The sequence below is a fragment of the Pinus tabuliformis genome, chromosome X, assembly GCF_031772625.1.
Source record: "Pinus tabuliformis cultivar Carrire ecotype Pingquan chromosome X, CPIR1, whole genome shotgun sequence".
In the NCBI taxonomy this organism is placed as follows: Eukaryota; Viridiplantae; Streptophyta; class Pinopsida; order Pinales; family Pinaceae; genus Pinus; species Pinus tabuliformis.
In genome coordinates, this window is record NC_142308.1 from 1,529,259,073 (window position 1) to 1,529,271,749 (window position 12,677).

Sequence of the window (12,677 nt, forward strand, 5' to 3'; positions counted from 1 at the left end):
TCCTTGTTCGTCAGATCAAATGAAGCGGATTGACAGTTGGGATGGATCGAGCAGTGTGGTGGTCGTGTTGGTTATGTGTCGTGCTTCTTTTCATCGCGATGTAGTCCTCTGCTGTCGGATAGGGTTTGACGGATCAACAGTGAAGATTAGTGAGATAGGTTGGTTGGTTGGCGCGAAGCGCGTTTGCCCTTTATTGATGGTGGGTTAATAAGGTGGACGAGTTTCTTATGGGCACAGTTTGCTCCACTTTTCCGAGGGTTGGTGGGGCCCTTTGTTCTAAACATCTGTTATGTCCGCTGTTTTGGTTCTGTAATTGGCTTCTTCCTGTTTATCTTTTATTTGTTGACAGGCCAGTTTTTTGGGACATAGGCTTTTGCCTCGGGCCTGATCTCGGTTTGTTCGGTAGGTCTCTCCCTAGAGCCACATTTCAATGTGGATTGATGTAAATTTTGTAAATTATTAATGAAAAAGAAGGTCCTACTCTGGTTCAGCAAAAAAAGAGAATGGTTGAGACCAAATTTTGGTCTATCAAACCAAAATAAACCGATTATTTAGTTTGATTTAAAATTTTATTGCTATGTAAAAACTTAGAAAAAACCTCCCCAACTCACTAATATGAACAACCTAAAAAAATAAAAAAATAAATATTATAACCATTATTCATACAAATTCTCGCGTGAATAAATTTTTTCATAAAAATATATTGTTTTATTAGGGAGATGATCTTTTTCTATCCCTTCATGTATGCTTTCATTGTTTAACTCCAATTTAACTATGCTGTAACAAATCAAGAATTTCAATAATTATATTAGGCGGTAAGAATTTATGGAATACTAGAGACCTTGTTTATGGAATGCACTGAGAGGTGACGACAGCGATGGAATATTAAAATAGATGGAATATTAAGTATTTTAACATGAAAAAAAGACCCGAAATTGAAGAAATTAAATATCATTATCATCATCGGGCTGAAATGATGGCTCCATATATATTTTTCGCGGGTGACGACGTCTATAAAACCACACGTAAAATCCGTAATTGCCCATCCCACGGCAGGTGGGGAGGAGAACGAAGAAAATATAGGACAGGATTGGTCCAGTCCAGTCGTAGTGTATAATTTTTGGATATATAGAGTAAATATATCCCCTGTCACTGCAAGCTATGAATATATATTAAATTTATCGTGAGTCACTGCAGAATTCGTTGAAAGACCGATGAATCGACCATTATCGCAACATATTCAATCTGCAATTTGTACAAGAATCAGAATTTGGCAGGGCAAGGGTGGTAGGGTCTCACAGGTTTGAGAACAGATTGAAGAATGGCTCACAGGCCTTGATAAATAAAGATACCCCAGGGTTTACAGAGAAGAATTTGATCTATCCTGTGATTTTATTGCATTAGGATAAGTAGTAACAATGGCAGGAAAGAAGGAGGCGGAGGAAGTTGTAGCGTCGTCCTGTTCAGGGGACGGAGGAGGGGCGGAGCGGGGGCTGATGTCCGGCCGCACAGAGAATCAGAAGGCCGTGGCGAGGGGTGGGGAAATGGCGGCGGAGGAGCCGCGGGAAGGAGGGGGCCAAGAATCGGTGGTGGTGGAGCGGCGGGGCGACTGTGCGGCGGTATGCCGGTGGACGATTGCTCAGTTTGGGAAGGTTAAGGCGAAGGCGATATGGAGCAGGTATTTCGAGGTTGGGGGCTATGACTGCAGGTTGCTGGTGTATCCCCGTGGCGATACTCAGGCTCTCCGGGGTTATCTGTCCATCTATTTGCAGGTCATGGATCCCCGGGCTTCCAAGTGGGATTGCTTTGCCAGCTATCGGCTGTGTGTTACGAACCAGCGCGATGAGGCGAAGTCGATACAGCGGGATTCCTGGCACCGGTTCTCCGGTAAGAAGAAGTCCCATGGCTGGTGTGACTTTACACCGAGCTCCGCCGTCTTGGATTCCAGGTCGGGATTCTTGGCAAACGATGCAGTGCTAATCACGGCGGAGATACTGGTCCTGCACGAGTCGGTGTCCTTTTCAAGGGACAATGAGCATCAGTTGCAGCAGCTCGCTGCGGTCGTTGCACCTGTACCTGATGCCATCAGCGGCAAATTCACCTGGAAGATACGCAACTTCTCCCTTTTCAAAGAAATGATCAAGACACAGAAGATCATGAGCCAAGTCTTCCCGGCTGGAGAATGCAATCTGCGGCTCAGCGTGTATCAATCTACTGTCAATGGTGCTGATTATATTTCCATGTGCTTGGAAAGCAAGGATACAGAGAAGTCCATGTCTGCACTTCCAGAGCGCAGTTGTTGGTGCCTCTTTCGGATGTCAATTCTGAATCAGCGGGCCGGGATGAATCATATGCACAGGGATTCCTACGGCCGCTTTGCGACGGACAACAAGAATGGCGATAATACTAGTCTTGGGTGGAATGACTACATGAAGATGTCGGACTTTCTGGCTCCTGAGATGGGTTATCTGGTGGAGGAGACCGCTGTGTTCAGCGCTTCCTTCCACGTGATCAAGGAATCCAGCTGTTTTACCAAGAACTTGGGGTATGCTGCTGGGGCTGGCAGCGCAAGAGGCAATGCCAGGAAGTGGGATGGGCATCTGGGGAAGTTTACATGGAGAATTGAGAATTTCACAAGGCTGAAGGACCTCTTGAAAAAGAGGAAGATCACAGGGCTGTGTGTCAAGAGTAGGCGTTTTCAAGTTGGCAACCGCGACTGCCGTCTTATTGTCTATCCTAGAGGTACTCTACAAACCTCTAATCTGTTTTAAGTTTCTTGGTTTTCCTGTGAATGCTAATGAGTATGAATGATTGTCTTTAGTGTTGCCGATTAATTTTTTCATTTTTTTGTTTTTTTTGGAGGGAAAATGCATTTAATATATTATTTGCAAACAAAAGAGAGTACATCATACCATCCACGTTAAACCATCCAAAACTTGAATATACGAAACTGCTGCTCCCCAGAGCCAGCATATGCTTTCGCAACAATTTCAAGTGAGTCTATATCTTTTATGAAAATCCTTATCCTAGCTCATATCTGGATTGCTAGATACAATATGAACGACTGATTTCAGGCAATCAGATTAGAGTAGCCATTTCAGTAAAAGTTGTTTGACATAGCCTTTTCATAAAAATAGATATTCCCAGATGCGTCTGCCTACTTCCCTGACCTGGCATTTGTGACCCCTTTCCAAGGAAGGAGAGCGTCAAAAAGAATGATGTACTCAACAAAAATTCATTCCTAAAGGCTCTGGCGTTGTATTTGCAGAAGTGACTGTTCACACAAACCCCTCCATTCAAAGCAAGATTAAGCATATCTTTACCATCTCTTTTCCTCAATTTCTAGTTTGGTTCTCCCGGAATTTCTGATCAGGAAACTTCACTGTGTGGGTATATGTGCTTCTCAAGTCTCTCGCCATTGAAAATAATGAAAATAAAAATGAAGGAGGAAAAGAAACCCCTAAAAATGGAAAAGGGAAACGTGAACAAACGTGGATGCAGAACTTCCAGAGAGAGAGACAGAGGATTTGAACTTTATTTAAACTTCCACAAGGTCAGCTATCCCAAGGGACGAAAGGCTTTACATCTTATTAAACTTTCTCATCATAAATGGAAAGAAGAAATAAAAATAACTAGGCAAGATCCTTAGTGTGATATAAATAAGTTTTGGTATACTGATATCGATTTTGTCTTCTTCTCTCTTTTGTTATTTCTCCTAACGTGCTGGTATTGGTTTTCAGTGGCTTGTCCCTAGTGCACATCATCTTTGAGGCTTTCTTAGTTATGTCCTCTACATTTCCCTCTGGGTATGCTGTTCCAAGTGCTTTTCTGTAATTCTGCTCCTTCCTCGATGTAGTTATAGGCCTCTCAATGCAGCAGGAAATGCTGTTTGGTCTCTACCCCTTCCTCTCCACGCACCTCCTCTTTACCCATTATTCCTTGGGTTCCTCCCATCTTCTTTTTTCACACCTTAATCTATGTATGCAGCAGGAAATGCAGTTTGACTGCCCACCTCATTCTTTTCTCATACCTCGCATCATCTTATCCATCATTGCTTGCATTCTTCCCATCTTTTTGTTTTATTCCTTGGGTTTTTCCATCTCCCTGTTTCACATATTAATCATTGTGAGCTGGTTGTTATATTGACCAAAACCTGTTTTTCTTTCCAAGGCATGTTTGGCTTGATGTAGTCCCAGATTCCGATCTCTTGCCACGGTTAAATTCCTAATTTTTAGTGAAATGCTAGTCAATCTTAGTTATTTGGTTTATAAGACATTTCACTGCATTTATAGAAGACTAGATTTTTTATCTTTTTTTTGTGTGTTTTATTCTGCTTTATGAAGATGCTGTGCTAGGTTATGGTTGATAGAGTTTTTCAATAAGTGGACTAAAATTCTAAAACTCTCCAAGGTCAAGCCATGAGCAGAATCTTGGATTGAGTTTCTGCTGCTTTGTATCAGGGTTTTGATTAGTGAATACTTATCTGTAATTTAATCTCTAGGTTGGACTGAAGTGCAATTCCAATTGTGCTTTGATTGCATATTGCTAGGATAGATTTTATATAACTTACTAGGAAAGATGTGGCTGTGTCAGGACAATCACAACCACCTTGCCACCTTTCAGTGTTTCTTGAAGTTACAGATCCCCGCAATACTTCTGCAGATTGGAGTTGCTTTGTCAGTCATAGATTATCAGTTGTGAATCAGAAATTTGAAGATAGATCAGTGACAAAGGAGTCACATAATCGTTATTCCAAAGCTGCCAAAGATTGGGGCTGGCGTGAATTTGTGACACTAACCAGTCTCTTTGATCAGGAATCGGGTTTTCTTTTACAAGACACAGTAGTGTTTTCGGCAGAGGTTCTTATTTTAAAGGAGACATATGTAATGCAAGAACATTCAGATTCTGAGATGGACTCCAATACCTTGGGAACTGAAACTGTAAGAACTGTAAGCAGGGGAACATTCACATGGAAAGTTGAAAACTTTCTTGCTTTTAAGGAGATTATGGAGACCAGAAAGATCTTTAGCAAATTCTTTCAGGCTGGGGGCTGTGAGCTTCGTATAGGTGTGTGTTTGAAATCCCTTTTGCAAATAATACATTCTTGGCAAATCTCAACATAGTCTAGTATACAATGTTGGATCTCTAAATTCCTCTTCTGACGTATATACCTTTTGTATCTTAAAATCGATACCCATGCAGGTGTGTATGAATCTTTTGATACTCTATGCATATACCTAGAAAGTAACCAATCAATGGGAACTGATCCTGATAAGAATTTCTGGGTCAGATATAGAATGGGAGTTGTGAATCAGAAATACCAAAATAGATCAGTGTGGAAGGAGTCATCAATATGCACAAAAACCTGGAACAATTCTGTTCTTCAATTCATGAAGGTCCCTGATATGTTGGAGGCAGATGCAGGATTCCTTGTTCGTGACACTGTTGTGTTTGTCTGTGAAATCATGGATTGCTGTCCATGGTTTGAATTCTCTGATCTGGAGGTATGCCTGTTTTGAGTTGGTGCCCAAGTTATCAGTATATGAGTTAGTGTTCTAGATTTTTATTTATTTATTTTTATTATATGCATATTTCTTCAATCCAGTAGCATTTCCAGCATATATATTTATTTAGAGTTTATGTTAGAATTATGAACAAGATTACTATGAAGTGTCCTGGCAATGCCTGTGTAACTACTATGACTATGACATCGAGATAGAGACATTCAATGTCAGTATCCTCCTCTTCTGATTTTTAGTTTCTAAAATTACTGAGGTATGCTTCAAAGCTACACTGAACCTGAGAAGAAAGGACAGGTGTTGAAGTATACTCTCTAATGGTTTCCTTTATGGTCTGTCCTGTTTATTCTATAATGCTGTAAATTTTTTTAGCACATGATCATGGCTTAAGACATAATTAACCTATAAGTATAAGAGCAAAAGTTAGGAAGACTGTTCAAAAATATATTTTATCATGGGGTGTGGAACCTGGTATAAGTATTCTTAAACTTAAGTTACCAGGCTTCAAATATCGAGTGTGCTATAGAAGGAGAGATTACAGTAACAAAGGTCTTGGATCCTGTATAATCAATTATTAATTGGAACACGTTGGGGAATTGATTATATAGATTCTTTTATAGGCACACATAAACTACACTGGAGAACTGAAAGTGATACTTGATCAAAAACAGTGAAAAATGTCAACTGCTGCTTAACTGGGTTGGTGGAAGCAGGCTGTTGTTAACTACCACTAGGTTTCAAGTCTTTCAATGACATGCTCATGTATGCTTGTGCTTGCAAAAACAGGCAGGGCCAGGTGCTAGTCCTTGGTGTCTTTGGCAGAATAGATACCCCCCTCCAGTCATGGCTTTTTAGCTGATGGAGACTTCTGTAGCATGGCAGAATGTTTCTGTCCCAGTGTTAAATCCAAATCAGAGCAGTGGTTGGGTTCTCATGTTGACTGGAAGCTTCAGCAAAAGGAGACATTGAGTAAGGTATTTGTTCTAAAAGATATAAAGGGGGTTATGGGGTTTTAACTAGTCAAGTTTTATCTGGCAATATTATATGAAAGGTGGAGAAGGTGGATACTAATGAAAGATGCACCATATTGTTTAGAGGTGGAACCTAATAACAATTTAGAGCCAAGTTACTTGGGATTTTCTTTCTATCATGGATTCAATGTGTTACATATTTCACCAACAATGCTTTCTCAACTTCTTCCACTGTGCTTTGGTTAGAAGGCTAAGATAAAAAGGTAGTTTTGTCTTATACTATTTATTGCAGAAGTGAAATTGTACTGCATTTCATGTTTTATTTGGAATGCTTTCTACCATGTAACAAAAAATGGTAGCCAAATTAGTAGACAGCTATTTATTGCAGAAGTGAATATGTGCTGCATATTATGCTTTGTTTGGGATGCATTGTATGTTTGAACAAAAGTTGGTTGCCAATAAACTACTGTTTTCTACAATAATATTATTTTTTATCCAATGATGTTGAATTATAATTAGAATTGATGACACTGCAGGCTGTAAATGTGTGTGCTATGATTCTTAAAGTATACATTTGTATCAATATTGAAACATAGTTACTGTGCGCAAAAAGCATAAACTACAGGACTAAGCCTAATTGAAGTAAGGATCAGCGTTTGGCATTCAGTTTTCCTTTCTATTATGGATTATCTAAGTTTTGTTATCCATGGAAATATATAACATATTTGACCAATAAAACTTTATTAATTTCACTTCGTTGTGCTGTGGTCAGAAGGCTAAGATAATTATATGTAATTTTGTCTTATACTATTTATGGTGTTCTTGAATTTGGCAGAAGTGAAATTATGCCCCATTTCATGCTTGTTCCATTTGGCACATTATTAATACCTTCTATAATTAGTCTACGGTCAAAAGATAGAGTCATGTTATGCTGATAATCATATACGTGTGAAAATTTATTTTATCTTACTCATGCAGAAGCTGCATCCTGCAGGTCTTAGCTTCAGATGATGATCAGGATGCTCTATCCACAGACCCAGATGAACTATTGGATTCTGATGACAGTGAAGGAATAAGTGGGGATGAAGAGGATATTTTTAGGAATCTACTTGCAAGGGCAGGATTTCACCTTACATACGGTGATAATCCCCCGCTATTACTTGATCCATCTCAGTTACAAGTCACTCTAAGGGAAAAGTTGTTGATGGATGCTGGGGCAATTGCGGCTTTTTTGACTGGTTTGCGGGTTTATTTGGATGATCCTGCTAAAGTGAAACAACTTCTTCTACCAACGAAGTTATCATCTTCAAACAGTGGAAAGAAAGGTGGTAATAAGGGTGAGGCAACATCACCGAGTCTTATGAATCTTTTAATGGGTGTTAAAGTATTACAGCAAGCAATTGTCGATTTACTATTAGATATAATGGTGGAATGCTGTCAACCATCAGAAAGGAAAAAATGCAACGATGCTTCTGAAACTAGGTCAAGAAGCATTTTTGATAATAATGGAACTGCAACTAACAGAACAATTGTTGAGTTAAGAGGGACAAATGGAACAGTGGAATCTCTAAATAATCCTGTAGATCAGCGCCTCGATGTTGGGATGGATGGAGCAATGGGAACTCAAGCAGTACAAAGCACTGACTTACTGTCAACAGTGTCTGTGGGAAAGGCTGCAGTTTGGCCTGTTTCATCACCTCCAGAATCAACTGCACAAGAGCCTTTGGGAGTGAACAATTCTGATCAAATGCAAGAGGTGGTAGTTTTCTTTACTGCTTTTGGTTCAAATGGCAATAACTTGAGTCAGTGCCACTCCTTATCTATATAAAGGCCTCAAGGTTTCAGTTGTAAGCTTGTATTTCATTGCATATAAGTGTATGTTGTCAATGTTGATTCTGGCAGTCCATTGAGATTTGTTGTTGGCTGTTTCTCAGACATTGTGAATTTTGTCAGTCCATTGAGTTTTGTTGTCGGCTGTTTCTCAGACAGAATGGCCAGAGCAATCTGAAGAGCTATTAGGGTTGATTGTCAATTCTCTCAGGGCACTCGATGGTGCAGTTCCCCAAAGTGGTCCAGAACTGAGACAGAGGCCACAATCAGCTCAGAAAATTTCTCTTGTTTTAGATAAGGCTCCAAAACATTTGCAACCAGATATTATTGCATTGGTGCCGAAGTTGGTAGACATTTCAGAACATCCATTGGCTGCTTATGCATTATTGGATCGGCTTCAAAAACCAGATACAGAACTTGAGCTGTGGTTACCTGTATGAGTTGCCTAAATATTGCAAATCTACCAATTACATTCTTAAAAATTTATAGTACTCAGACACATATCCTGCTTTAACATATATATGACCTTTTAACTTTGTTATATGACAGTTGTCCTCATTGTAGTGAATGCATGTTAAAAGTTAATAGCTTTTGCAGGTTCTTGCTGCATTAAGCCAGCTTCAAGTTGGGAATGATATCCAAGAACACATCCTGTTTCAAGTTCTGGAGTTGTTGATGGATACAAATGACGAACCCTTTGCTGTTGTGATGAGTTTCATTTTCAAATCTGCATCCCAATGCCAGCAACTACCTCAAGCGGTATGTTTCTGTGGAGCTGTTCTTGAAGCATGGTATTTTCTAGATGTAATCACTGATAATTCACATGTAAATCAAAATGCTTATGATAGTTTATGATGTATCTTTATATCATTTTCTGTTGTTTTATGATACAGGTGAAGGCAGTCCGTGGCAGACTAAAAACTCTAGGAGTTGCTGTATCTCCACAAGTTTTAGATGTTTTAAGAAGTACAGTTGTTAGTTGGAGAGATGTTGCTGAAGCTCTGTTGAGAGATATTGACTCTGATTGTGAAACTGTTGAGAATGGGTTTACTGCACCAAACACCATGTCTGCTGAAAGGGAGTGTGGTCCTGCTGCAGAGCAGTTTCATGTGGCAGCTGAGCAGGTTGCGGCTGCATGTTGGCGAATAGCTGATGTGGATATTCTTGTAGAGATGCTTTCAGTACCTTGTCTTACACTAGAAGCTCAGCATGTCTTTGAGAGAGCTATTGCACGGGGGGCTTTTGGGGAACAATCAATAGTCATGGTGCTAGAGAGAAGGCGTGCTCAGAGGCTGGCATTGGATTCCAGATGTTGTACTGCTTCCACTCAAAATCAAGAGGTCATTGTAGCTGGGGCAGCCAATCGGTCATTTTTCGAAGAAGATGATGACTTTGCAGCCGTTCTTGGTCTTGCAGAGTCATTGGCTGTCTCCAGGGATACTCGAGTAAGGGATTTTGTTAGTACATTGTATGCTGTAATGTTCAAAGTATATGGGGATGAAGGTTATCATGATCGGATGTTGAGGGGACTTGTTGAGCGTGCAACTAGTAGCACAAATAACTGTCATGAAATAGATCTAGGCATGAACATTTTGACTTTTCTTATTCGAGAGGAGGGAACAGCAAGACCAGTTCTAAGCATGATGCGTGAAGTGGCTGAACTTGCCAATGTTGATCGTGCTACCTTGTGGCAGCAACTATGTGCAAATGAAGATGAAATAATTCGTGTCCGTGAAGATAGACAAAATGAAGTAGCTACCCTAACTAGAGAAAAAGCCTTACTATCACAGAGATTGGGTGAATTTGAAGCAGCAACATTACGTCTCAAGGTAGTTTTCATGCCAGATCTCTATTTTAGACTATAGGTTTAATGTGAGTTTTGATATAAAATGCAACCTAAGGTTGTTTTGGCTTCTTGTGGTATTGCAGTCAGAAATGAAATCTGACTTGGAACATTTCTCCTGGGAGAAGGAGGATCTCATGGAAAAAATACATGAAACAGAAAACCAACTTGAGTGGGCTCGTTTAGAACGAGATAAAGAAATTGCTAAGTTCATTGCAGATAAAAAGGTCCTGCAGGACCGTCTTCATGATGCAGAAACACAGCTTGCACAACTGAAGTCTCGTAAACGAGATGAACTGAAGGTAGTCATGAGTTGATCATAGTGAAGAAACTTCTACAGCTTATAGTCTATATCTTTTTTTTGTATGAGATTTTAGTATTTTACATTATTAAGCATTCTTTGGTTGCAGTTTTGAGTTCAGTTCTATAGTCAATTTTATCGTAAATAGATAATTTTATTTATATCCAACAAATGACTGCAGAAGTAGGTCAAAGGGACTAAAAACAGTACTATCAGGACCTAAAATAGGCAATTTGATACTGCAGAAATATCTTTACATTCTGTGTTTTGTACCTATATAATGTACATGGAAATGAGAGATAAAATAAGTAATTTTTTAATGTCGAATGAATGATTGTAGAAGTAGGTCAATGGGACTATTACTGCAAAATCTAGCACCTTAGTGCAAAGACTCATTAAACAATCTAGATTGAGAGTAACAATGGGAGTGTCACCACTGTCACCTCGGCAGCAACTCCCCTCTTTCGTTAAGGATACAATCTGCCACAGGGGAGGCTTCCCTAGTAGATCATAGGGATCAAGTTATAAATTTGGCATTGGCTAAATGCCCCCTAAGGGTTTTACAACAAAATTTTACCCAGGAATAAGTGTAAAATAATTAGGGTTTTGGCTGAATTAAGGTATAATTTCAAGAGATTGAGTTCAAGGGTTCCTACAGAGCAATCTAGAGGTTTACATCAACCAATAGAGGCTCAAATAAGTTCCCAAACACATACATCAAGAAATTATACTTGGCTATCATACACGAGGGTTTAAACCAGAAATTACAACAGACGAATAGTCTGTAACATCAATATAATTGAGCCCTGGGATAAGTAGGGCTTCAATAAAAAGTAAACAAGAGATAATTATAACAATTATGTAGTGGAAAACACATATAGCAACACAATAAACCGTAGATGTCAACCCTAATTTATGGTTAAAAAATGTATGTAAAATGATATTTTTGCTTATCAAAATAAGTGCATACATGTCCTAATCCTGGGACAATAATATCGAAGGGTGTTAGAAAATGTAACTAGGTTCGGTCTTCATAATTGATATTGTATTTATATCATTGCATTTTTTATGTAAAAGATTAAAAAAAAGAAAAAGACATATTATTTTCAAGCATGGGTTTTGTTGACCTTGCTGCCTACACCTACCTACAAGTCAGTGAGAAAACTCTTCAACTCCACAAGGTGTGGTTGGTGGCAAGGAACTAAGAGAAGGTGCTGTCACACTAAATCCCCTTTTCTCCATTTAAGCTATCTCCTAGGTTAGCTAAGGGGCGTGGTCCCTAATGAAAAGTTAAGTTAAAATGGATGTGAGTTTCTAGGAGAATTGTTAGAGTTAAATAGATTCTCTCTTTAAGATTTATAAGCAAAAACTGCTATGAGCAATAACCATCATAAGATAAGCATGAAATACATAAACAACCAGTGCCTTCCAAGTATTTGCTCTTTAAGAAATGAAATTGTATTTTGCTTAAAATGAAGTGAAATACTTTCAAATGGAAAGCCAAAATAACCCTGAAAAGTGAAACAATAAATTGTTAGCACGAGATATTATAAATGCTTTCAAGATGAATAAGTCTACAATTCAAAGCATGGAAACTATCTTGCTTAAAAGGATACAAAAAGAACTCAAATGTTAGACCAAGATGACATCATGCAATTAACTTTGCAACCTAAAATAATAGTACTTGAAAGTGAAATCAACTATTTATGACAATAATTAAACTACAAGATGAGTCAATTTCCAAGTACAAGAAAAATTAAACTTGTTGCAAAATTAAAAAGGAATTACAATGCTTACATCCAAAGTACCTCTTGAAATAAGATTTGCATGTGAGACTTTAAACCATCAAGATAGCAAGAAATTTAAGAACTTTGCAAACAAAGCAAATATGATGGAATGAGTTCTTGGTTTATTTTATTAATTAGTGCTAAGGCAAAGTTACAATTGAACTCTAGTCCTCAAACTTTATCCTCGCTCAAATGTTTGGATCTCACAATGAGGAGTCAATAGAGGTAGAGGGTCCCTAAAAGTCTATTCAAAAAACTTAACTTTGCAAACAAAACAAATATGATGGAATGGGTTCTTGGTTTATTTTATTAATTAGTGCTAAGGCAAAGTTACAATTGAACTCTAGTCCTCAAACCTCATCCTCACCCAAATGTTTGGATCTCACAATGAGGAGTCAATAGAGATAGAGGGTCCCTAAAAGTCTA

At 38.8% G+C, this 12,677-nt stretch overlaps 1 protein-coding gene across 1 annotated transcript in view; it reads left to right on the forward strand.

Moving 5' to 3' along the window:
* Positions 1-1,031: 1,031 nt before the first annotated feature.
* LOC149145868 (uncharacterized) overlaps positions 1,032-12,677 on the forward strand; it is a 90,839-nt gene continuing 79,193 nt past the window's right edge. The window contains exons 1-8 of the mRNA XM_089446542.1: positions 1,032-2,742; positions 4,594-5,067; positions 5,203-5,504; positions 7,485-8,246; positions 8,476-8,754; positions 8,918-9,079; positions 9,214-10,149; positions 10,250-10,465. Of these exons, the coding sequence (XP_089302668.1) occupies positions 1,419-2,742; positions 4,594-5,067; positions 5,203-5,504; positions 7,485-8,246; positions 8,476-8,754; positions 8,918-9,079; positions 9,214-10,149; positions 10,250-10,465 (4,455 nt within the window). The 5' untranslated portion in view covers positions 1,032-1,418. The remainder of the gene's footprint in view (positions 2,743-4,593; positions 5,068-5,202; positions 5,505-7,484; positions 8,247-8,475; positions 8,755-8,917; positions 9,080-9,213; positions 10,150-10,249; positions 10,466-12,677) is intronic.